The sequence below is a fragment of the Oncorhynchus mykiss genome, chromosome 6 (genome assembly GCF_057628025.1).
Source record: "Oncorhynchus mykiss isolate SJ-2025 chromosome 6, ASM5762802v1, whole genome shotgun sequence".
Classification (NCBI taxonomy): Eukaryota; Metazoa; Chordata; class Actinopteri; order Salmoniformes; family Salmonidae; genus Oncorhynchus; species Oncorhynchus mykiss.
In genome coordinates, this window is record NC_143027.1 from 78395305 (window position 1) to 78422037 (window position 26733).

Here is a 26733-nt window from a genome sequence, read left to right on the forward strand (position 1 = left end):
CCTAATGACAGTGTGTAATATCTCCTAATGACAATGTGTAATATCACCTAATGACAGTGTGTATTATCTCCTCATAACAGCGTGTAATATCTCCTAATGACAGTGTGTAATATCTCCTAATGACAATGTGTAATTTCTCCTAATGACAGTGTGTATTATCTCCTAATAACAGCGTGTAATATCTCCTAATGACAGTGTGTAATATCTCCTAATGACAATGTGTAATTTCTCCTAATGACAGTGTGTATTATCTCCTCATAACAGCGTGTAATATCTCCTAATGACAGTGTGTAATATCTCCTAATGACAATGTGTAATATCACCTAATGACAGTGTGTAATATCTCCTAATGACAATGTGTAATATCTCCTAATGACAGTGTGTAATATCTCCTAATGACAGTGTGTAATATCTCCTAATGACAATGTGTAATATCACCTAATGACAATGTGTAATATCTCCTAATGGCAGTGTGTATTATCTCCTAATAACAGTGTGTAATATCTCCTAATAACAGCGTGTCATATCTCCTAATGACAGTGTGTAATATCTCCTAATGACAATGTGTAATATCACCTAATGACAATGTGTAATATCTCCTAATGACAGTGTGTATTATCTCCTAATAACAGCGTGTAATATCTCCTAATGACAGTGTGTAATATCTCCTAATGACAGTGTGTAATATCTCCTAATGACAGTGTGTAATATCTCCTAATGACAATGTGTAATATCTCCTAATGACAGTGTGTATTATCTCCTAATAACAGCGTGTAATATCTCCTAAGGCTGTGACAGTGTGGCATGTGATGTGTGTTTGTGTGTACCCATGCCTGCATGTGTGGGCATGTTTGTGTGCTTGCGTGTGTGTATGTGTGTCTGCTCCCTGCAGGTGTTTGACGGGGCAGTCATCGTATTGTCCCTGGCCCCTATGGTAGCCTCCACGGTAGCCAACGGCCCCAGCAGTCCCTGGGACGCCATCAGCCTCATCATCACCCTGCGCATCTGGAGGGTCAAGAGAATCATCGACGGTGAGACCGAGGGTGGAGCAGACGAGACGCTCCCTTGTGCTCCTTCTTCCCCTATCTATCTATCTATCTATCTATCTATCTATCTATCTATCTATCTATCTATCTATCTATCTATCTATCTATCTGTCTGTCTGTCTGTCTGTCTGTCCGTCCGTCCGTCCGTCCGTCCGTCCGTCCGTCCGTCTGTCCGTCCGTCCGTCCGTCCGTCCGTCCGTCCGTCCGTCCGTCCGTCCGTCCGTCCGTCTGTCTGTCTGTCTGTCCGTCTGTCTGTCCAGTCTAGTCTAGTCCAGTCAAAGCCCTGCTGGTGGATGTCTTACTAGAGTCATCCTGACCTAGGTGAAGTCATCGTCCCTCTCAGTCAACAGCTTCCCTTAGTGTTCTTGGTATTACTCTTAGATGGATGGTTAGTTAGTTTGGTATGATTGGTTCTAGTGAGATATTATTGAAAAATTCAACAACCTTACATTGTACCAACAGATGACTTTGAACTTGAACTATCAGTCCTTAATTATTACACCTGACTGATCTTCTACGAGAGGGACTACGTCTGGGATACGTGGTTGTCTCACCTAGCTATCTGCAGATGAATGCACTTTGTAAGTCTGCTAAATGACAGAAATGTAAAAAAAATATTATATTTTTGATTCACAATTTTAGCGCTAAATTCTAAAATATCATACTTCACCTAAGGATGATAAAGTCTTTTGCTTATTCAATACATGATTGGCAGCACGACCCCATTCTCCCCATGATTATACACATTATTTACTATTCACAACAATATAATTATTGATCGTCCATTGGAGTAAATTTCCACCCGTTCACCTACATAAACTGTTATTGATCCTAAGCCCTGTTTAAACAGATTTAGAAAAGCCATGATAATGACTATACTGGCTGTTCTATGTTATGCTAATGTAATGCAGATTGATTTCTAACAGGAGGTCACCCTCAGTCTCAGTGAGAGCTGTGCATGATCAACCTACAGACCTCAGTCTCAGTGAGAGCTGTGCATGATCAACCTACAGACCTCAGTCTCAGTGAGAGCTGTGCATGATCAACCTACAGACCTCAGTCTCAGTGAGAGCTGTGCATCATCAACCTACAGACGTCAGTCTCAGTGAGAGCTGTGCATGATCAACCTACAGACCTCAGTCTCAGTGAGAGCTGTGCATGATCAACCTACAGACCTCAGTCTCAGTGAGAGCTGTGCATGATCAACCTACAGACGTCAGTCTCAGTGAGAGCTGTGCATGATCAACCTACAGACCTCAGTCTCAGTGAGAGCTGTGCATGATCAACCTACAGACCTCAGTCTCAGTGAGAGCTGTGCGTGATCAACCTACAGACCTCAGTCTCAGTGAGAGCTGTGCATGATCAACCTACAGACCTCAGTCTCAGTGAGAGCTGTGCGTGATCAACCTACAGACCTCAGTCTCAGTGAGAGCTGTGCATGATCAACCTACAGACCTCAGTCTCAGTGAGAGCTGTGCGTGATCAACCTACAGACCTCAGTCTCAGTGAGAGCTGTGCATGATCAACCTAGAGACCTCAGTCTCAGTGAGAGCTGTGCATGATCAACCTACAGACCTCAGTCTCTCTAGCTATAGACAGTATACTTACATGACCTCACCTTCAGCTCTGCGTGTCTGATTGACCAATCTCCAGACCAGAAACAGTGTACATACAGTACATCACCTATGTAATCTACATAAGTTTACATAGACCTACATAAGTCTACATAGACCTACATACACTGACTGAGTGTACAAAACATTAAGGACACCTGCTATTTCTGTGACACAGACGGACCAGGTGAATCCAGGTGAAAGGTATGATCCCTTATTGATGTCACTTGTTAAATCCCCTTGAAGGGGAGGAGAAAGGTTAAATAATGATTTTTAAGCCTTGAGACATTGAGACATGGATTGTGTGTGTGCACCATTCAGAGGGTGAATGGGTGAGACAAAATATTTAGGTGCCTTTGAACAAGGTATGGCGGTAGTTGCCAGGCGCACCAGTTTGTGTCAAGAACTGCAATTGTGCTGGGTTTTTCATGCTCAACAGTTTCCCGTGTTTGTCAAGAACGGTTCACCACCCAAAGGACATCCAGCCAACTTGACACAACTGTGGGAAACATGGGCCAGTATCCCTGTGGAATTGCGCTAGCGAATTGAGGCTGTTTTGAGGGCAAAAGGGGGGGTCAACTGAATTTTAGGAAGGTGGTCCTTAATGTTTTCATACCCTCAGTGTCAGAGCTACATAGAATATGAAATACTGTACATATAGTTTGTACTAGTATTTTTGCCAATACAGGTGAAGTTAACTAATTTGTCAGCTCTGCATGCTAAATACGATATTAGCATTTTGAAAAAGTACGTTCAAATCCAACACTAGTCATATCAGAAAATGGTGCCGTAATCATGATGTGGTACATCTAAAGCATGTTAAGTTGTTTTTAGACTTCAACAGAAGAAACGCCCAACGGCATTGATTCATTCTGCAGCAATTCAATCACTATAGAGAACAACTTAGTCCTTCACATTCCTTCACAGTATCTGTCTCCAGGCGTGTTTGTTTACATGTGTTTGAGTGATTGAGTTGGGTAGTTAGGCAGCCAGCCACGCTCAGCAAGAACATCAAACTCACACCTATACAGTAAGTGCAGGAGAGTGGAGAGCAACATCGATTACACACCAAGAAATATGTAATAAATTAGAATACATTCTTTCCTCTTTCACTGAAAAAGTATCAGATAAATGAATGGTGGGAGAGAGAGAGAGGGAGAGGGAGACAGACAGGGAGAGAGAGATAGACAGAGAGAGGGAGACAGACAGGGAGAGAGAGATAGACAGAGAGAGAGAAAGAGAGTGGGGAGTGAGGGAGGGAGAGACAGAGAGAGAGAAGGGCAGAGAGAGGGGGTAGGAGTAGAGAGTGAGATGGTGAGAGAGAGAGAAAGCCCTTGAATTGAATTGAGAGAGAGAGGTGTGGAGGCCAGGGGCTTTGCACTTGGCCTGAGCTAAGAGGTGAAAGTGGAAAAGGCTCTTGTGACAGAGGTGCTGTGGAATCAACCATGGTGCGAATTACACTGTTGCTTGGCATGTCCTGCCATGCCAGCAGCTGTCAGCACTCACACGCACGCACGCACACACACACACACACACACACACACACACACACAGTACACCAGCCGTCTTTGACATGCTTGTTATAGCCATGCACAAATTGGGCAGCTAATAATCCCCCACTTCAGCTTCCCCTTGGTGAATGTGAATTTGGCTGTGCCTGCCTGCCCCCTCTGCTCTGCTCCCTTCCCCTTGTTAAGTGTGAGTTCTGCTGTGCCTGTCTCCCCCCTTTGCTCTCCCCGGCCCTGAGTTCCACTGTTTCATCCTCCCCCCTCTGCTCTCCCCACCATACATTCTGCTGTGCTCTTCCGGCCTGCCCCCTCTGCTGTCTCCCTTCCTCTTCCTGCGTATTGACAGCTCTATTAATAGGCTATGGGAGAGCAGAACAGAGCAGAGCTGCCATAGAGAGATGGCTGCAGGCACTGCCTGCTGTCAGTAGTTCACTAGTAGGTCTCCTCTGCTGTAGAGGGCTTAGTTATTCACTCTGCTGCTTCCCAGTCTGTATGGCCTACTAATGTGGCCCTACTCAGGAGAGACAGCAGTAGCAGGAGAGAAGCTGTGCACTAGGTCACCGTGTAGAACAGAAGAGGGAATATTACTCAGCTGAAGTCAATAACACAGCATGCGGACTTCTATGTCTTGCGTGTTTAAATAGCACATGTATTGGAGTTGCTCATGAATGCGTGTGTGCATGTGTTTGGTTTTGAGAGAAGATATGGTCTAATCCTGTCTCTCTCGCTCCCCTTTCGCTTCCCTCTCTCTCTCTCTCTCTCTCTCTCTCTCTCTCTCTCTCTCTCTCTTCCCTCTCTTCTCTCTCTGTCTCTTCGCTCTTTATCTGTCTCTTCCTTCTCTCTGTCTCTCTCTCTCTCTGTCGCTTCCCTCTATCTGTCTCTTCTCTCTATCTCCCTATCTATTCTCTCTCTCTCTGTTTCTTCCCTCTCTCTCTCTCTGTCGCGTCCCACTATCTCTCTCCTCTCTATCTCTTCTCTATCTGTCTCTTCCCTCTCTCTCTCTCTTCTCTTCTCTCTCTCTCTTCTCTCCTCTATCTGTCTCCTCTCTCTCTTTCTCTCTCTCTCTCTCTCTCTCTCTCTCTCTCTCTCTCTCTCTCTCTCTCTCTCTCTCAATTCAATTACATTTATTGGCATGGGAAACATGTGTTAACATTGCCAAAGCAGGTGAGGTAGATAATATACAAAAGTGAAATAAACAATAAAAATTAACAGTAAACATTACGCATACAACAATAAAGACATTACAAATGTCATATTACGTACAGTGTTGCTGGTTAAGGGTACACAAGGGAAAATAAATAAGCATAAATATGGGTTGTATTTACAATGGTGTTTGTTCTTCACTGGTTGCCCTTTTCTTGTGGCAACAGGTCACAAACCTTGCTGCTGTGATGGCACACTGTGTAATCTGAGGAAAATATGTGTCTCTAATATGGTCATACATTGGACAGGAGGTTAGGAAGTGCAGCTCAGTTTCCACCTCATTTTGTGGGCAGTGTGCACATAGCCTGTCTTCTCTTGAGAGCCATGTCTGCCTATGGCGGCCTTTCTCAATAGCAAGGCTATGCTCACTGAGTCTGTACATAGTCAAAGCTTTCCTTAAGTTTGGGTCAGTAACAGTGGTCAGGTATTCTGCCACTGTGTACTCTCTGTTTAGGGCCAAATAGCTATCTAGTTTGCTCTGTTTTTTTTGTTAATTCTTTCCAATGAGTCAAGTAATTATCTTTTTGTTTTCTCATGATTTGATTGGGTCTAATTGTGCTGCTGTCCTGGGGCTCTGTTGGGTCTGTTTGTGTTTGTGAACAGAGCCCCAGGACCAGCTTGCTTAGGGGACTCTTCTCCAGGTTCATCTCTCTGTAGGTGATGGCTTTGTTATGGAAGGTTTGGGAATCACTTCCTTTTAGGTTGTTGTAGAATTTAATGGCTCTTTTCTGGATTTTGATAATTAGTGGGTATCAGCCTAATTCTGCTCTGCATGCATTATTTGGTGTTCTTCATTGTACACTGAGGATATTTTTGCAGAATTCTGCATGCAGAGTCTCAATTTGGTGTTTGTCCCATTTTGTGAAGTCTTGGTTGGTGAGCGGAACCCCAGACCTCACAAACATAAAGGGCAATGGGCTCTATGACTGATTCAAGTATTTTTAGCCAGATCCTAATTCTCTTCAGATCCTAATTCCAAGCAGACACATCGATGGCTCTGAACTAACTTTATTTGACTCTTTGCAAACTGGAATCCACACATCCTGAGGCTGCATTCATTGTAGCTGGGGATTTTAACAAGGCTAATCTGAAAACAAGACTCCCTAAATTGTATCAGCATATCGATTGCGCAACCAGGGCTGGTAAAACCTTGGATCATTGCTATTCTAACTTCCGCGATGCATATAAGGCCCTCCCCCACCCTCCTTTCGGAAAAGCTGACCACGACTCCATTTTGTTGCTCCCTGCCTACAGACAGAAGCTAAAACAAGAAGCTCCCACGCTGAGGTCTGTTCAACGCTGGTCCGACCAATCTGATTCCACGCTCCAAGACTGCTTCCATCACGTGGACTGGGATATGTTTCGTATTGCGTCAAACAACAACATTGATGAATACGCTGATTCGGTGAGCGAGTTCATTAGAACGTGCGTTGAAGATGTCGTTCCCATAGCAACGATTAAAACATTCCCAAACCAGAAACCGTGGATTGATGGCAGCATTCGCGTGAAACTGAAAGCACGAACCACTGCTTTTAATCAGGGCAAGGTGACTGGTAACATGACCGAATACAAACAGTGTAGCTATTCCCTCCGCAAGGCAATCAAACAAGCTAAGCGTCAGTATAGAGACAAAGTAGAATCGCAATTCAACGGCTCAGACACAAGAGGAATGTGGCAGGGTCTACAGTCAATCACGGATTACAAAAAGAAAACCAGCCCAGTCACGGATCAGGATGCCTTGCTCCCAGGCAGACTAAATAACTATTTTGCCCGCTTTGAGGACAATACAGTGCCACTGACACAGCCCGCAACCAAAACATGCGGACTCTCCTTCACTGCAGCCGAGGTGAGTAAAACATTTAAACGTGTTAACCCTCGCAAGGCTGCAGGCCCAGACGGCATCCCCAGCCGCGCCCTCAGAGCATGCGCAGACCAGCTGGCTGGTGTGTTTACGGACATATTCAATCAATCCCTATCCCAGTCTGTTGTTCCCACATGCTTCAAGAGGGCCACCATTGTTCCTGTTCCCAAGAAAGCTAAGGTAACTGAGCTAAACGACTACCGCCCCGTAGCACTCACTTCCGTCATCATGAAGTGCTTTGAGAGACTAGTCAAGGACCATATCACCTCCACCCTACCTGACACCCTAGACCCACTCCAATTTGCTTACCGCCCAAATAGGTCCACAGACGATGCAATCTCAACCACACTGCACACTGCCCTAACCCATCTGGACAAGAGGAATACCTATGTCAGAATGCTGTTCATCGAGACCCTGGGTCTCGACCCCGCCCTGTGCAACTGGGTACTGGACTTCCTGATGGGCCGCCCCCAGGTGGTGAGGGTAGGTAACAACATCTCCACCCCGCTGATCCTCAACACTGGGGCCCCACAAGGGTGCGTTCTGAGCCCTCTCCTGTACTCCCTGTTCACCCACGACTGAGTGGCCATGCACGCCTCCAACTCAATCATCAAGTTTGCGGACGACACAACAGTGGTAGGCTTGATTATCAACAACGACGAGACGGCCTACAGGGAGGAGGTGAGGGCCCTCGCAGTGTGGTGTCAGGAAAATAACCTCACACTCAACGTCAACAAAACTAAGGAGATGATTGTGGACTTCAGGAAACAGCAGAGGGAACACCCCCTATCCACATCGATGGAACAGTAGTGGAGAGGGTAGTAAGTTTTAAGTTCCTCGGCGTACACATCACAGACAAACTGAATTGGTCCACCCACACAGACAGCATAGTGAAGAAGGCGCAGCAGCGCCTCTTCAACCTCGGGAGGCTAAAGAAATTCGTCTTGTCACCAAAAGCACTCACAAACGTCTACAGATGCACAATCGAGAGCATCCTGTCGGGCTGTATCACTGCCTGGTACAGCAACAAAGCTGGGACCGAGAGACTGAAAAACAGCTTCTATCTCAAGGCCATCAGACTGTTAAACAGCCACCACTAACATTGAGTGTCTGCTGCCAACACACTGACTCAACTCCAGCCACTTTAATAATGGGAATTGATGTAAAATATATCACTAGCCACTTTAAACAATGCTACTTAATATAATGTTTACATACCCTACATTATTTATCTCATATATATACGTATATACTGTACTCTATATAATCTACTGCATCTTTATTTAATACATGTATCACTAGCCACTTTAAACTATGCCACTTTGTTTACATACTCATCTCATATGTATACACTGTACTCGATACCATCTACTGCATCTTGCCTATGCCGCTCTGTACCATCACTCATTCATATATCTTTATGTACATATTCTTTATCCCTTTACACTTGTGTGTATAATAGTAGTTTGGAATTGTTAGCTAGATTACTCGTTGGTTATTACTGCATTGTCGGAACTAGAAGCACAAGCATTTCGCTACACTCGCATTAACATCTGCTAACCATGTGTATGTGACAAATAAAATTTGATTTGATTTGATGTTGAATTTGATGTTCCTTTTGATGGCATAGAATGCCCTTCTTGCCTTGTCTCTCAGATCATTCACAGCTTTGTGGAATTTACCTGTGCCGCTGATGTTTAGGCCAAGGTATGTATAGTTTTTTGTGTGCTCTAGGGCAATGGTGTCTAGATGGAATTTGTATTTGTGGTCCTGGCGACTGGGCCTTTTTTGGAACACCATTATTTTGGTCTTACTGAGATTTACTGTCAGGGCCCAGGTCTGGCAGAATCTGTGCAGAATATCTAGGTGCTGCTGTAGGCCCTCCTTGGTTGGTGACAGAAGCACCAGATTATCAGCAAACAGTAGACATTTGACTTCAGATTCTAGTAGGGTGAGGCCAGGTGCTGCAGACCTTTCTAGTGCCTGCGCCAATTCGTTGATATATATGTTGAAGAAGTTGGGGCTTAAGCTGCATCCCTGTCTCACCCCACGGCCCTGTGGGAAGAAATTTGTGTTTTTTGCCAATTTTAACCGCACACTTGTTGTTTGTGTACATGGATTTTATAATGTCATATGTTTTACCCCCAACACCACTTTCCATCAATTTGTATAGCAGACCCTCATGCCAAATTGAGTCGAAGGCTTTTTTGAAATCAACAAAGCATTAGAAGACTTTGCCTTTGTTTTGATTTGTTTGTTTGTCAATTAGGGTGTGCAGGGTGAATACATGGTCTGTTGTACGGTAATTTTGTTAAAAGCCAATTTGACATTTGCTCAGTACATTGTTTTCATTGAGGAAATGTACGAGTCTGCTGTTAATGATAATGCAGAGGATTTTCCCAAGGTTACTGTTGACGCTTATCCCACGGTAGTTATTGGGGTCAAATTTGTCTCCACTTTTGTGGATTGGGGTGATCAGTCCTTGGTTCCAAATATTGGGGAAGATGCCAGAGCTAAGGATGATGTTGAAGAGTTTTAGTATAGCCAATTGGAATTTGTTGTCTGTATATTTGATCATTTCATTGAGGACACCATCAACACCACAGGCCTTTTTGGGTTGGAGGGTTTTTATTTTGTCCTGTAGCTTATTCAATGTAATTGGAGAATCCAGTGGGTTCTGGTAGTCTTTAATAGTTGATTCTAAGATTTGTATTTGATCATGTATATGTTTTTGCTCTTTATTCTTTGTTATAGAGCCAAAAAGATTAGAGAAGGGGTTTACCCATACATCTCCATTTTGGATAGATCATTCTTTGCGTTGTTGTTTGTTTAGTGTTTTCCAATTTTCCCAGAAGTGGTTAGAGTCTATGGATTCTTCAATTACATTGAGCTGATTTCTGATGTGCTGTTCCTTCTTTTTCCGTAGTGTATTTCTGTATTGTTTTAGTGATTCACCATAGTGAAGGCGTAGACTCAGGTTTTCCGGGTCTCTATGTTTTTGGTTGGACAGGTTTATCAATTTCTTTCTTAGCTTTTTGCATTCTTCATCAAACCATTTGTCATTGTTGTTAATTTTCTTCGGTTTTCTATTTGAGATTTTTAGATTTGATAGGGAAGCTGAGAGGTCAAATATACTGTTAGGATATTCTGCCAAGTTTCACTATTACAGTGAAACATTTTACCCAGGAAATTGTCTCAAAGGGATTGAATTTGTTGTTGCCTAATTGTTTTTTGGTAGGTTTCCAAACTGCATTCCTTCCATCTATAGCATTTCTTAATGTTACTCAGTTCCTTTGGCTTTGATGCCTCATGATTGAGTATTGCTCTGTTCAAGTAGACTGTGATTTTGCTGTGGTCTGATAGGGGTGTCAATGGGCTGACTGTGAATGCTCTGAGAGACTCTGGGTTGAGGTCAGTGATAAAGTAGTCTACAGTACTACTGCCAAGAAATTAGCTATACGTGTACCTACCATAGGAGTCCCCTCGAAGCCTACCATTGACTATGTACATACCCAGCGTGCGACAGAGCTGCAGGAGTTGTGACCCGTTTTTGTTGGTTATGTTGTCATAGTTGTGCCTAGGGGGGCATATGTGGGAGGGAATGCTGTCACCTCCAGGCAGGTGTTTGTCCCCCTGTGTGCTGAGGGTGTCAGGTTCTTGTCTGGTTTTGGCCTTTAGGTCGCCACAGACTAGTACATGTCTCTGGGCCTGGAAATGATTGATTTCCCCCTCCAGGATGGAGAAGCTGTCTTCATTAATGGGGATTCTAGTGGGGGGATTTAGGTAGCACACAGGAGGACATTTTTCTCTGTTAAGATCATTTCCTTTTGAATTTCTAGCCAAATGTAAAATGTTCCTGTTTTGATTAATTTAATGGAGTGAGTTAGGTCTGCTCTATACAAAATTAGCATACCCCCTGAGTCCCTTCCCTGTTTCACACCTGGTAGTTTGGTGGATGGGACTACCAGCTCTCTGTAACCTAGAGGGCAACCAGTGGGTCCGTCTCCTCTATGCCAGGTTTCTTGCAGGATGACAATGTCTGTATTACCGATTTCTTTGGTGAAGTCCGGGTTCCTGCTCTTTAGGCCAAAGGCAGATGACCTCAAGCCTGGGATATTCCAGGATGAGATAGTGAAGGCTTTGTGTTCCATAAAGTGTCCAATGTTGTTGGTTGTGGTTTGGCCTCAGGCCAGTAAGTGTGAGCAGAGCCTGCTGAGCATCTGGTATCTGAGCATTGGCTTGGGCTATTGTAAGAGTGGGGGTTGGGCCTGTTTGCCCGCTCACTACCTGGGCGTATGTGTGACTTCCATGTTGAGGCCCTCTTTGCGGGGGTGGGGTGCATGTGGTGGGCAGGAGGGGCATAGGTCTGATCTGAGGGGGCCTAAATGGGGTGTGGGCATTGTTGACGTGGGGGGTCTTCTCTCTATCTGCACTTATTATTGTACTTTTACATTTAATTTGAAAACATGGCTCAAATCTATCCAAAACTGTACACATTAGTTATCTGTGGTTCCTCATATGTAAGATGACAGTTGATGATAGTGTTTTTATTACAAATAAGTTATTGTTGTTGGAATGATGATATCTCTACTTTTATCCAATGTAAAAAAAAACACAATATCAAATGTTGCTAGATAAGACCGATTTGAGCCGGTCGGTCACATATATTATTGGATGTAATGTATTTGTATGTTGTATTGTTTTAGTGAGTATGTGTATTGTGACTGTGTAAAGGTCCTGGGACTAAAGGTAAAAAATAATATTTTGGCTAACCCCGGCACATTTACATGGATGTTGCATTATTTTAATATTGATGTTGATTCATGTGCATTGTCCCCTATAAATAAATACATATCAAATACGTCTCTTCCCTCTCTCTCTATGTATCTTCCCTCTCTCTGTCTCTTCTCTCTCTCTGACCTCTGTCTCTTCCCTCTCTCTATCTGTCTCTACTCTCTCTCTATCTGTCTCATCTCTCTCTCTCTGACCTCTGTCTCTTCTCTCTCTCTATCTGTCTCTTCCCTCTCTCTATCTCTTTTCTCTCTGTCTGTCTCTTCTCTCTCTCTCTCTGACCTATATCTGTCTCTTCTCTCTGTCTCTATCTGTCTCTTCCCTCTCTCTATCTGTCTCTACTCTCTCTCTCTATGTCTCTTCCCTCTATCTGTCTCTTCTCTCTCTCTCTCTGACCTCTGTCTCTTCTCTCTCTCTCTATCTGTCTTCCCTCTCTCTATCTCTTTTCTCTTTGTCTCTTCCCTCTCTCTATTTGTATCTTCTCTCTCTATTTATTTTCTATCTGTCTCTTCCCTCTCTCTAACTATCTATTCCCTCTCTCAGCCTATGTGTTGCAGGTGAAGGTGGAGATGGAGCTGGAGATCCTGCAGTGTGAGAAGATCAAGGCTGTCAGGGAGGAGCAGCTGGAACGACTCACACAGATCTGCCAGGAGCAGGCAGTATGTCCACGCACCATCACCTCACAGATAGCGTTGAGACTATGGTTAGGGTTTTGGTTGAAGCTAGGTTATGGTTGAGGCTAGGGCTAAGGCTGAACCAGGATTAAAAAATACATACAAATAATGACATTTATTTCACCTTCATTCCTGTCTTAGGTCAGTTGGGATCACCACTTTATTTTAAGAATGTGAAATGTCAGAATAATAGTAGAGAGAATGATTTCTTTCATTTTTCATCACATTCCCAGTGGGTCAGAAGTTTACATACACTCAATTAGTAACTTGGGTCAAATGTTTCAGGTAGCCTTCCACAAGCTTCCCACAATAAGTTGGGGGAATTTTGGCCCATTCCTCCTGACAGAGCTGGTGTAACTGAGTCAGGTTTATAGGCTTCCTTGCTCACACACGCTTTTCCAGTTCTGTCCACAAATGTTCTATGGGATTGAGGTCAGGGCTTTGTGATGGCCAATCCAATACCTTGACTTTGTTGTCCTTAAGCCATTTTGCCACAACTTTGGAAGTATGATTGGGGTCATGTCCATTTGGAAGACCCATTTGCGACCAAACTTTAACTTCCTGACTGATGTCTTGAGATGTTGCTTCAAAATATCCACATAATTTTCCTACCTCATGATGCCATCTATTTTGTGTTGTGCACCAGTCCCTCCTGCAGCACAGCACCCCCACAACATGATGCTGCCACCCCCGCCCTGACAGCCTTGTTTCATCAGACCAGAGGACATTTCTCCAAAAAGTACGATCTTTGTCCCCATGTGCAGTTGCAAAATGTAGTCTGGCTTTTTTATGGCGGTTTTGGAGCAATGGCTTCTTCCTTGCTGAGCGGCCTTTCAGGTTATGTCGATATACAGTGCCTTGCGAAAGTATTCGGCCCCCTTGAACTTTGCGACCTTTTGCCACATTTCAGGCTTCAAACATAAAGATATAAAACTGTATTTTTTTGTGAAGAATCAACAACAAGTGGGACACAATCATGAAGTGGAACAACATTTATTGGATATTTCAAACTTTTTTAACAAATCAAAAACTGAAAAATTGGGCGTGCAAAATTATTCAGCCCCCTTAAGTTAATACTTTGTAGCGCCACCTTTTGCTGCGATTACAGCTGTAAGTCTCTTGGGGTATGTCTCTATCAGTTTTGCACATCGAGAGACTGACATTTTTTTCCCATTCCTCCTTGCAAAACAGCTCGAGCTCAGTGAGGTTGGATGGAGAGCATTTGTGAACAGCAGTTTTCAGTTCTTTCCACAGATTCTCGATTGGATTCAGGTCTAGACTTTGACTTGGCCATTCTAACACCTGGATATGTTTATTTTTGAACCATTCCATTGTAGATTTTGCTTTATGTTTTGGATCATTGTCTTGTTGGAAGACAAATCTCCGTCCCAGTCTCAGGTCTTTTGCAGACTCCATCAGGTTTTCTTCCAGAATGGTCTGTATTTGGCTCCATCCATCTTCCCATCAATTTTAACCATCTTCCCTGTCCCTGCTGAAGAAAAGCAGGCCCAAACCATGATGCTGCCACCACCATGTTTGACAGTGGGGATGGTGTGTTCAGGGTGATGAGCTGTGTTGCTTTTACGCCAAACATAACGTTTTGCATTGTTGCCAAAAAGTTCAATTTTGGTTTCATCTGACCAGAGCACCTTCTTCCACATGTTTGGTGTGTCTCCCAGGTGGCTTGTGGCAAACTTTAAACGACACTTTTTATGGATATCTTTAAGAAATGGCTTTCTTCTTGCCACTCTTCCATAAAGGCCAGATTTGTGCAATATACGACTGATTGTTGTCCTATGGACAGAGTCTCCCACCTCAGCTGTAGATCTCTGCAGTTCATCCAGAGTGATCATGGGCCTCTTGGCTGCATCTCTGATCAGTCTTCTCCTTGTATGAGCTGAACGTTTAGAGGGACAGCCAGGTCTTGGTAGATTTGCAGTGGTCTGATACTCCTTCCATTTCAATATTATCGCTTGCATAGTGCTCCTTGGGATGTTTAAAGCTTGGGAAATCTTTTTGTATCCAAATCCGGCTTTAAACAGTATCTCGGACCTGCCTGGTGTGTTCCTTGTTCTTCATGATGCTCTCTGCGCTTTTAACGGACCTCTGAGACAGTTCACAGTGCAGGTGCATTTATACGGAGACTTGATTACACACAGGTGGATTGTATTTATCATCATTAGTCATTTAGGTCAACATTGGATCATTCAGAGATCCTCACTGAACTTCTGGAGAGAGTTTGCTGCACTGAAAGTAAAGGGGCTGAATAATTTTGCACGCCCAATTTTTCAGTTTTTGATTTGTTAAAAAAGTTTGAAATATCCAATAAATGTCGTTCCACTTCATGATTGTGTCCCACTTGTTGTTGATTCTTCACAAAAAAATACAGTTTTATATCTTTATGTTTGAAGCCTGAAATGTGGCAAAAGGTCGCAAAGTTCAAGGGGGCCGAATACTTTCGCAAGGCACTGTAGGACTCGTTTTAATGTGGATATAGAAACTTTTGTACCTGTTTCCTCCAGCATCTTCACACGGTCCTTTGCTGTTGTTCTGGGATTGATTTTCACTTTTCGCACCAAAGTACGTTAATTTCTAGAAGACAGAATGCGTCTCCTTCCTGGGCGGTATGACGGCTGCATGGTCCCATGGTGTTTATACTTGCGTACTATTGTCTGTACAGATGAACGTGGTACCTTCAGGCATTTGGAAATTGCTCCCATGGATGAACCAGACTTGTGGAGGTCTACAATTATTTTTCTGAGGTTTTGGCTGATTTCTTTTGATTTTCCAATGATGTCAAGCAAAGAGGCACTGAGTTTGAAGGTAGGCCTTGAAATACATCCACAGGTACACCTCCAATTGACTCAAATTATGTCAATTAGCCTATCAGAAGCTTCTAAAACCATGACATCTGTTTAAAGGCACAGTCAACTTAGTGTATGTAAACTTCTTACCCACTGGTGAAACAATCTGTCTGTAAACAATTGTTGGAAAAATTACTTTTGTCATGTACAAAGTAGATGTCCTAACCGACTTGCCAAAACTATAGTTTGTTAACAAGAAATTTGTGGAGTGGTTGAAAAAACGGTTTTAATGACTCCAAAGTATGTTTATGTAAACTTCTGACTTCAACTGTATGCGCAGATGAGGATGTGTAAGTAGAAATACTGGTGTGCAAAAGAGCAGAAAAACAAAAAACAAATATGGGGATGAAGTAGGTAGTTGGTTGGATGGGCTATTTACAGATGGGCTGTGTACAGCTGCAGCGATCGGTAACCTGCTCTGACAGCGGACGCTTGAAGTTAGTGAGGGAGATATAAGTCTCCAACTTCAGTGATTTTAGCAATTCGTTCCAGTCATTGGTATCAGAGAACTGGAAGGAAAGGCGGACAAAGGAGGTGTTGGCTTTGGCGATGACCTGTGAAATATACGTGTTGGAGCGCGTGCTACGGGTGGGTGTTGCTATGGTGACCAGTGAGCTGAGATAATGCGGAGCTTTACCTAGCAAAGACTTATAGATGACCTGGAGCCAATGGGTTTGGCGACGAATATGTAGCGAGGACCAGCCAACGAGAGCATACAAGTCGCAGTGGTGGGTAGTATATGGGGCTTTGGTGACATAACTGATGGCACTGTGATGACATAACTGATGGCACTGTGATAGACTACATCCAATTTGCTGAGTAGAGTGTTGAAGGCTATTTTGTAAATGACATTGCCAAAGTCAAGGATCGGTAGGATAGTCAGTTTTACGAGGGTATGTTTGGCAGCATGAGTGAAGGAGGCTTTGTTGTGAAATAGGAAGCCAATTCTAGATTTAACTTTGGATTGGAAATGCTTAATGTGAGTCTGGAAGGAGAGTTTACAGTCTAGCCAGACACCTAGGTATTTATAGTTGTCCACATATCAGAACCATCTGAGTGATTCTATTCGCGCGGGTGGGTGCGGGCAGCGATCGGTTGAAGAGCATGCATTTCATTTTACTAATATTTAAGAGCATTTGGAGGCCACTGAAGGAGTGTTGTATGGTGTTGAATCTCATTTGCAGGTTTGTTAACACAGTGTCCAAAGAAGGGCCAGATGTATACAGAATGGTGTTGTTTGCGTAGAGGTGGATCAGAAAATCACCAGCAGCAAGAGCGACATTGATAAATACAGAGAAAAGAGTCGGCCTGAGAATTGAACCCTGTGGCACCCCCATAGAGACTGCCAGAGGTCCGGACAACAGGACCTCCGATTTGACACACTGAACTCTGTCTGAGACAGTCATTACAGAAACGATAAGAATACGTTGATTTACAGAGTCGAAAGCCTTGGCCAGGTCAATGAAGACAGCTGCACAGTACTGTCTTTTATCGATGGAGGTTATGATATCGTTTAGGACCTTGAGCGTGGCTGAGGTGCACCCGTGACCAGCTCAGAAACCAGATTGCACAGCGGAGAAGGTACGGTGGAATTCGAAATGGTTGATGATCTGTTTGTTCACTTGGCTTTTGAACACTTTAGAAAGGCAGGATGGATATAGGTCTGTAACAGTTTGGGTCTAGACTGTCTCCCCCTTTGAAGAGGCGGATGACCGCGGCAGCTTTCCAATCCTTAAGAATCTCAGCCGATACGAAAGAGAGGTTGAACAGAGTAGTAATAGGGGTTGCAACAATGGCAGCGTATCATGTTAGGAAGAGAGGGTCCAGATTGTCTAGCCCAGCTGATTTGTAGGGATCCAGATTTTGCAGCTCTTTAAGAACCTCAGCTGTCTGGATTTGTGTGAAGGAGAAGCGGGGGGGGGGGGGGGGGGGGCTTGGACCAGTTGCTGCAGGGGGTGCAGAGCTGTTGGGGTAGCCAGGTGCAAAGCATGGCGAGCCGTAGAGAAATGCTTATTGAAATTCTCGATTATCATGGATTTGTCAGTGGTGACAGTGTTTCCTAGTCTCAGTGCAGTGGGCAGCTGGGAGGAGATGCTCCTATTCTCCATGGACTTTACAGTGTCCCAAAACTTTTTGGAATTAGTGCTGCAGGATGCAAATTTCTGTTTGAAAAAGCTAGCCTTTGCTTTCCTAACTGACTGTGTGTATTGGTTCCTGACTTCCTTGAAAAGTTGCATATCGCAGGGACTATTCGAGGCTAGTGCAGTACACCACAGGGTGTTTTTGTGCTGGTCAAGGGCAGTCAAGCCTGGAGTGAACCAAGGGCTATATCTGTTCTTAGTGCAATTATTTTTGAAAGGGGCATGCCTATTTAAGATGGTGAGGAAATTACTTTTAAAGAACGACCAGGCATCCTCTACTGATGGGATGAGGTCAATATCCATCCAGGATACCTGGGCCAGGTCAATTAGAAAGGCCTGCTCGCAGAAGTGTGAGATCCTGGTTGAAGACAGCAGAGGTGTATTTAGAGGGCAAGTTGGTCAGGATGATATCTATGAGGGTGCCCATGTTTACGGATTTGGGGTTGAACCTGGTAGGTTCCATGATAATTTAGATTGTAGGACGGCCGGGGTGTTTAGCATATCCCAGTTTAGGTCACCTAGCAGTACGAACTCTGATGATAGATGGGGGGCGATCAATTCACATATGCTGTCCAGGGCACAGCTGGGAGCTGAGGGGGGTCTATAACAAGAGGCAACAGTGAGAGACTTATTTCTGGAGAGATGGATCTTTAAAAGTAGAAGCTCAAACTTTTTGGGCATCGACCTGGATAGTATGACAGAACTCTGTAGGCTATCTCTAATTTCAGAATTTTTGGTGGCCTTCCTAAGCCAGGATTCAGACACGGCTCAGACATCAAGGTTGGCAGAGTGTGCTAAAGCAGTGAATAAAGCAAACTTAGGGAGGAGGCTTCTGATGTTAACATGCATGAACCCAAGGCTTTTACGGTTGCAGAAGTCAACAAATGAGAGCGCCTGGGGAATGGGAGTGATGCCGGGGGCTGCAGGGCCTGGGTTAACCTCTACATCACCAGAGGAACAGAGGAGGAGTAGGATGAGGGTCTAGTGCTTTGGGAACAGAGAATAAAAGGAGCAGATGTCTGGGCGTGGTAGAATAGATTCAGGGCATAATGTACAGACAAGGGTATGGTAGGGTGCGAGTACAGTGGAGGTAAACCTAGGCATTGAGTGACGATGAGAGAGGTTGCATCTCTGGAGGCGCCAGTTAAGCTAGTTGTGGTCTCCGCATGTGTGGGGAGTGGGACAAAGGAGCTATCTAAGGCATGTTGAGCAGGACTAGGGGCTCCGCAGTAAAATAAAACAATGAGAGCTGCCCTAAACAACAGTATACAAGGCATATTGACATTAGAGAGAGGCATAAAGCAATCACATGTGTTGATTGGGAGAGCTAAGACAACAACGGGTGAGACAACAACGGGTAAACATCTAAGACAACAACAACGGGTAAACAGCTAAGACAACAACAACGGGTAAATGGCGATGGATGGGCAGAGAGGGTCAGTTAGCTACACACAGGGCCTGAGTTCGAGGCTGGGGCCGACAGATAAACAAAATGAAGTACCGTGTTAATGAACAGTCCAGCAGGCATCAGCTGTGTAGCTGAGTGATCATAGGGTCCAATGAGCAGCGATAGATATTTAGACATGGGTTAGGGCTGTGGTTAACGGTTGAACTGGCATGTGGACATGATGCTATGGTAATGGTTCAGGTTAAGGTTGAGGTTAGGTTTGAACTGGGATGTGGACCTGAAGGTAGGGTTGGGGTTGTTGTTGAGCCTAGGGTTAGGGTTGAACCAGGATGTGGACATGACGCTATGGTTAGGGTTGAGGGTTAGGGTTAAGGTTGAACCTGGAGATAAACATGAAGCTAGAGTTAGGGTTGTGGTGAGGCTAGGGTTAGGGTTAAAGTTGAAGCAGGATGTGGACATGACGCTTGGGCTAGGGTTGTGTTTGAGGCTGTTTCAGATTTCCAGAGGCTGCTATTTCAATTGCTACCACAGGGGGGCAGTAACACTTCACAGAAGAGTTCAAGGTGTAGCCAAAGCATTTTCAACAGACATCAGAGAGATGTTTCTTCAAATTGTTTTACAATATTCAATGATTTGCAAATCCGTAATAAACAGGCACAAGAAAAGTTGATCTTGTGATATTATGAACCCACAATACTCATAAGCACGCAACATAATACAGTAAAATATATTTGGAAAGATGTTTCCCATATAGTTGTAGACAACACATATTTTCCATGTTGTTATTTTTATCACTGTCACTGGTCACCTATGAACGTTTGAACATCTTGAAGAACGATCTGGCCCTAATGGCCATGGTCTCTTATAATCTCAACGCAGCACAGCCAGAAGAGGACTGCCCCCCCCCCCCCCTCAGAGCTTGGTTCCCCTCTAGGTTTCTTCCTAGGTCCCTGCCTTTCTAGGGAGTTTTCCCTCGCCCCTCTGCTTCTACATCGGCATTGCTTGCTGTTAGGTTTTAAGCTGGGTTTCTGTAAAAGCACTTTGTGACATCTGCTGATTTAAAAAGGGCTTTATAAATACATTTGATTGATTGATTAATGACTGCACTCCTCTAGTCAGTTGAACTAAAGGACTACATTTCTTTCCAAGACTCAAGGTCCCAAGATCAATACAGGGAGAAGCCATAACTGTACATCAATGGAAACACGTTGTTGTACAAAACAGCCCAGTAATGATGGGCTCCTCAGTGTAACGCTACAAACAAACAGTTCATGTGTAATCTGACTGTCTGTTTGTCAATATGAGCCATCAGGCCAGATGAAACCCCAGTGAAAGCATTGATCCTATAGCTAGTAATAGAACCACTTAGCCTACAGAATGCCTGGGATCATGCTGAAAGGGCCTGTCTGGGAGTAAAAGGTTAGGTTAGTCAACACTGACATATTGTTACATCAATACACCAAGATTTCAGCTAGAAGAATACATGTGTGTATGCCTTTTCCAGACCAACTCTCTCTCTGTCACTCTCTCTCTCTGTCTCCCCCCTCCCTCAGTTTGAGATCAGACAGCTCCGGGCCCACCTGGCCCAGCAGGACTTGGACCTGGCTGCAGAGCAGGAGGCTGCTATGCAGATCCACCATGTGTGGGGCAAACAGAGGAGCAGCTACCAGGTGGTGGAGAGCCAGGGCCCTGGGGAGTCTGACGATGAGGGACATGGAGTCCTCAGGGAGACCCCAGCAGGTACACTCGCCAAACCTGTACCTATAAGCTACACTATATATACAAAAGGATATGGACACCCCTTTTGTCATGTAGTGTATGTCACATCCAGGGAAACTAGGGCCCAGAGTTTTTCTGTCCCTAACTATAACAGTATATGTAATACTCCATACCATGATCCTCAGACCATGAGATAAAATAGATACTAGCTCTTTCATATTCTTCATGGGTATTGCTATATTCTGGACCATGTAAGAATATTGAGTCTGATGAAAGAGGCAGCTGTAAATCCTAATTATGAATTACTTCACCACAGACCAAAAACAATGAACTTGACTCATTTTATTATTTTATTTTTTATTATTACCCCTTTTTCTCCCCAATTTTGTGGTATTCAATTGGTTGTTACCGTCTTGTCTCATCGCTGCAACTCTTGTACGGACTCGGGAGAGGCGAAGGTCGAGAGCCGTGCGTCCTCAGAGGAAACACCATATACCTGGCTTGCTAGTGCGCGATGGGAGAAGCACATCCCTGTCGGCCAAACCCTCCCTTAACCCGGACGACGCTGGGCCAATTGTGCGCCGGTTGCGGCCGGCTGCGACAGAGCCTGGACTCGAACCAGGAGCTAGCACTGCCTTAGACCACGGCACCACTCGGGAGGCCTGTGACTCATTTTAATAAAGTTCTACATTCGTCTGTATGGTTGAAAAGGCATCCTGACAGAACCAGCAGAGAGGTTTGTACATAAAGTATGTACATAATTATGTGGGACAAAAAGTCCCATCCAATGTAACATCAGGTGAATGGGGTGTCAGAGCAGTGTCAAACTGATCTAGCAGCAGTAGCCCTGAGCTAGTCTCCAGGCCCTAGCCTCTTAAAACACTGACGGTAACTCACAACACCCCTCTGACCGCAGGCAAGGCACGCACACACACACACACAACACACACACCACACCTCTGACCGCAGGCAGTGCAGTATCAATAAGAGGGCAGAAAAGCTTTTAGGATGTGATGAAATCTGGGGACAACAAGCATGTTCTCCTAACGGCACGTCACACACACATGCAGTCATGCACACACACTCACTCACACACACACTCACCCACCCACACACACCCCACCTCAGCCAGGCTGTTTCAGGTACAGAGTGCTCTGTGCATTGGGCCTTGTTCTGAGGTCTGAGGAGAGAGAGGGCCACTGTGAACATCTGCTCCTCTTCACCTGGAAACCACAATAGGGCACCAGGAGACACCACACCACCACCCCCAGGGGATTGTGGGAAATCTGGCTCTTAGGAACAAGTGTGTTTTTTTTTCTCCAGAACATGGAAGGAGTATTGGGACAGGAGGAGCACTTAGGCTTCAGGCAGTCCTGCAAGGACAGACCGTGGACTGGGTTAGGACTCCTCACGTCTCTCTCTCCCCGCCCTCTGGCCCGAGGGATGCCATCAAAGTGTCATTCATTCTAATTGAGGCACTCTACTGCGAAGTCTATTTCCTTGTTGAAAACTAAGCTTGTTTCAAAAGGAGGTAGAAAAGGTTAGAAACATTTTGTCTACTGGTCACGAGGGACTTGTGGTTTTGTCACTTCTCAAGAGAGCAGCTGTTGATTTTGAGGAACATACCAAATTGACCACAAAGAGTTGTGGGTGAAAAGCACAGTAATTGCTTTCAGATCAACTTCTTGGAAGTTCACATAACTTCTCTATGTGTTGTACTGCTGGGGGAAGAGGACAAAGTACCAAAATTCAATGTGAATACCTCACTTAAAGGATACGTTTTATTTTTACAACCAAATCTCTCTTTTTGATGTAAATGGAATGTTATAGAAGGGTCCAGACACCTTTTCTGTGATTTCACGTGTTTTTGATAAACTTACCCCAGAGAGCAAATCACTTCCTCATCCTTTTTGTGTAGTATGGGGACCCCAAAAATACCCAAATACGTCCTTTTAGAAACGGCAAAGCTCTCAGTATAATGGTGCAGGGCTTTAGATGTTGTACACGTGAAATTGTGTCATTATGAACTTTATCCACAACGTTAAAAATCATTTTGTTGCGTATTAGTGTTTTTTCGGGGCCCCCATAATACACAACGAGGATGAGGAAGTAATTTTCTGTTGATTTAAACCAAATTAAATGACCTAAATGAGAGAGAGAGCGAAAGAGAGAAAGAGAGAGAAAGAGAGAGAAAGAGAGAGAGAGAAAGAGAGAGAGAAAGAGAGAGAGAGAAAGAGAGAGAGAGAGGAGAGAGACAGAGAAAGAGAAAGAGAGAGAGAAAAAAAGAGAGACAGAGAGAGAGACAGAGAGAGAAAGAAAGAGAGAGAGAGAGAGAGAGAGACAGAGAGAGAGAGAGACAGAGAGAGAGAGAGAGAGAGAGACAGAGAGAGACAGAGAGAAAGACAGAGACAGAGAGAGAGAGACAGAGAGAGAGAGAGAGAGAGAGAGACAGAGAGAAAGAGAGAGACAGAGAGAGAGAGAGGACCTTTCATGTTGTGCATCCTTTTTCTCTTTCTTTCTTTCTCCTTTTTTTCTGTCTTTCTATTTATTTATTTCTCTCTTTCTCTTTATTTCATTATTTCTTTCTCTCTGAGACCTCATCCTCATTTGTTATTAATCACTGAGTGATTGTCTTGGTCGTGTTTTAGTGAGTGCAATGCTTCCTCTCCAGGGGTGTCCCCCCCCCCACCCTCCATCCCTTTCTCCCTTCCCTGGATTAATATTTTACTCTGAAAAATAAATGAAATTACCCGTCAGAGTCTGCTGTGGTCCTGGGGGATCGACCCAGGCACTCAGGGTACTTTGGGCACCACTCAGCGGACAAACACTGAGCTCAGGCCCAATCAAGTGAACACTGAAGAGCAGATCGGGGCAGAACCATTCACCACTGAGGCCCTGGCTGTCTGGCTGAGGACACAAAGAGAACTCTATACCAAAGCCTGGTTGCTCTCACATTCACTACTGTACTTGAGCCTCACAACACCATCTTGGTGTGATTTGGAAACCAGGGTTAAGTCGGTAAAGCACCTGTAGACTTGGATGGATAGATAAGATGTCAGATGTCTCACCACCTAAAAGTGAAATGTACTGTTCCCACATCTAGGGATTGCTTTGCACTGTGTTTACAGTGCATTGAAATCATACAGATTGGGTCTTTAACCTCATAATGCTTCTTTTATCTGTTATCCAGATCCTGTTGTCCATCATGACGACATGAACAACTATATCAGCCAGTACTATAGTGAACAAAGTAGTGGTGAGTGACTTAGTGGATCTTGGATAAAGTGTATAGCTGGTAATGTATATGGGGCAACTCTGCTGTATACCTACTGTATCTTCCCCAGTCTGATGTACTGGATGATGTGTCATTTCAGACATGGGGGGTCTTCGTGTCATCACCACGGCAGCCATCGATGTCCACCTCCCTAAGACCCATTACCCCGCCCACAACAATCCTCTGCTGGGCGTGGAGCAAATGAGCAGCGCTGTGAGTGACACTTCCACCAGCGTATCACGGTCCAGCAGCAGTCTGACTGCCCGCCCCCATAGCCTGAGCAGCCACACCCTGCGCTCGTCTACTACGGACTGCAGCAGCAACGCCACGGCCAGGGACTACCACACTCAGGCTAGGAACTACAATTCCCATACCAAGGCCCGGGGGCCTTATCTGGACTACAAGTCCCAGAAGCAGACCCAGGAAAGGGACTTTAACACCGAGCACTCCAACACCCAGGGCCAGCGCTGCTTCCTCCTGCCCTACTGCAGCCCTCTGGGCCTCGGTCTGACCTCAGCCCAGCCTCCCCTTCCACAGGACCCCAGCGTGGTAGTCCAGGAGCTGCTCTCGTCCCTATCTGAAGACTCCTGTCTGGCCCAGAAAGGCCTGGTGGACCCAGTTAACCTGAAGCTTCCCAGTCCTGCCGGCTCAGCCAAGGCCAGCCCAGAGCTGGAGCACAGAATCAACATCTACAACTGGAAGAATCAGGAGGAGAACCAGTACCAGAGCCGGGGCCAGAGACAGGGCCGAGCCGCAGCCACTGTGCTCCTACAGACTAAGCCTCTCATCCACCTGCAGGGCGGAACTCCTGAGTCCTCTTTGGAGGAGAAGTATAGGCTACTGGGCCCTGCTGATGGTCCACTGGGCCGTCTGCCTGATACATAGGGTTGATTCACACTACTGAGCTAAGCCAAGCCGAACTGAGCTGCATTGTGCTGGCCTGGTTATGCATCCACCATAGTTGTTTGAACCGTGCTGGAAAGGACATGTGAAAAGAATATGTCAGAGCCAGTACTGGTTGGCTCGGGTCGGAACAACAGTGTGAAAAGGGCAATAGTTCATCCCAGAGGACAGAGCATACAGCTCAAGACAGAACTGACTGACCTGGCTTCTCCAAATCCTCATGCTTCAAACAAAGTCAGAGCCTGGTCCAAGATCAAACCTGGTGTTACAAAGACCATCTGTTAGCAAGACAGCACAAACAGATCTGGGGCTAGGCTACCGCTCTCATGTTAGTCTTCCCTTCTCTGTGGGGCTCCGGACAGAGACAGACAGACAGATCTGGGGCTAGGCTACCGCTCTCATGTTAGTCTTCCCTTCTCTGTGGGGCTCCGGACAGAGACAGACAGACAGACACAACCCTCCTCGACCTCAATCTTGGGGTGACTTAGAATAATTCACATTTGCACAACAATGACCCAATGAGGACAGAGGGGACATGTGTGGGCCTAGAAAGAACCATCATCAGGAAATCCCACTTTAAATGGGGCCCCAAATGTGAAACAAAACAGTTTGAAATAAAACCAGCAATGGGCCATATTCAAGCCTTTACAGAACAAGCCTATTCAAGTGTTCCTATGTTAACTACAAGACAGATTTGACATGGGATTTCTCTAAGTTGGGTGGGAGTGGGAGTGGGAGTGGGTGGTGTTTTTGCTTTTTATTTGAATTAGCTACTGTAAGTGTGCAGTTCTCTCTGCTCTAACAACCAAGCCACAGGGTGCTTTCTCTGGACAAACTGTCTGTGCCAAATAAACAGACACTTTCTTACTATACTTTTGTCTTTCTATAACAGAGATAAAGAGGTTTGTATTGAAGTAGAGGAACATCAACCATATCAAGCCTGGCATTTTCTAGCCAGACGGAAATGACGGAGGAATTAAAAGTATGAGGATAGGTAGTGAATGGCCCTAAAGGATCCCAAGAGGTCCAGCATAAGAAAAGCATGTGAATCTGATTATGAGCTGTGATGGAGGATTGGTGTTTTAGATTGGAGTGCTGGTAGCATGAACCTTTCTTTAAAAGATCTGCAGCCTGAACATGGCTAGCCAATCCTGTGCACTTTAATCTTTACAGATGTTTTGTAAACTTAATATGTGGGGAACTCATTGCCAAAATGCAGGTGGTGCCATTCAAATAATAAATAAACCTTTGTAACATTAACAATACTGTGGTCCCATTTTATTGCTTTCAGTTGTACATGAGCCATGCCATTTTAAATTATAATATTTTGTACATTGGTAGCAGAGATTTTCATATTCAGTCTAATATTCATTAGTTGTTACCAAGGGATATGATGTATATATGGATGCCCTTTACAAAGCAATACATGAAATGACACAGTAGAATACATACCAAACCAAAAAGTACTACGATGTATTTGAGATAGAATCCTCTACATTAATATGAATGAGTTTGTTTTACATGTGGGCTCTTTATCAGATATGACTGAGCCTTCCCATTGGCTCCAGACTCTACAACATCACCCTACAACACTTCTGCATTAGCAACTGTCAACTTATTTGCATATCGCTCTGAAAGGAAATAAATTATTCATATCTATTACCATTGGAGAGACCTGTCGCAACAAAAATGTAATTGGTTAACGAGGTTTGTCATTATAAATGTCTG

General features: G+C 44.6%; 1 protein-coding gene across 1 annotated transcript in view; it reads left to right on the forward strand.

Annotated features, from left to right (window-relative positions):
- Positions 1-26265, forward strand: part of LOC110526970 (transmembrane protein 266) — a 113343-nt gene extending 87078 nt beyond the window's left edge. The window contains exons 7-11 of the mRNA XM_036981010.2: positions 893-1031; positions 12566-12681; positions 20663-20849; positions 24019-24084; positions 24203-26265. Of these exons, the coding sequence (XP_036836905.1) occupies positions 893-1031; positions 12566-12681; positions 20663-20849; positions 24019-24084; positions 24203-24987 (1293 nt within the window). The 3' untranslated portion in view covers positions 24988-26265. The remainder of the gene's footprint in view (positions 1-892; positions 1032-12565; positions 12682-20662; positions 20850-24018; positions 24085-24202) is intronic.
- Positions 26266-26733: the final 468 nt, after the last annotated feature.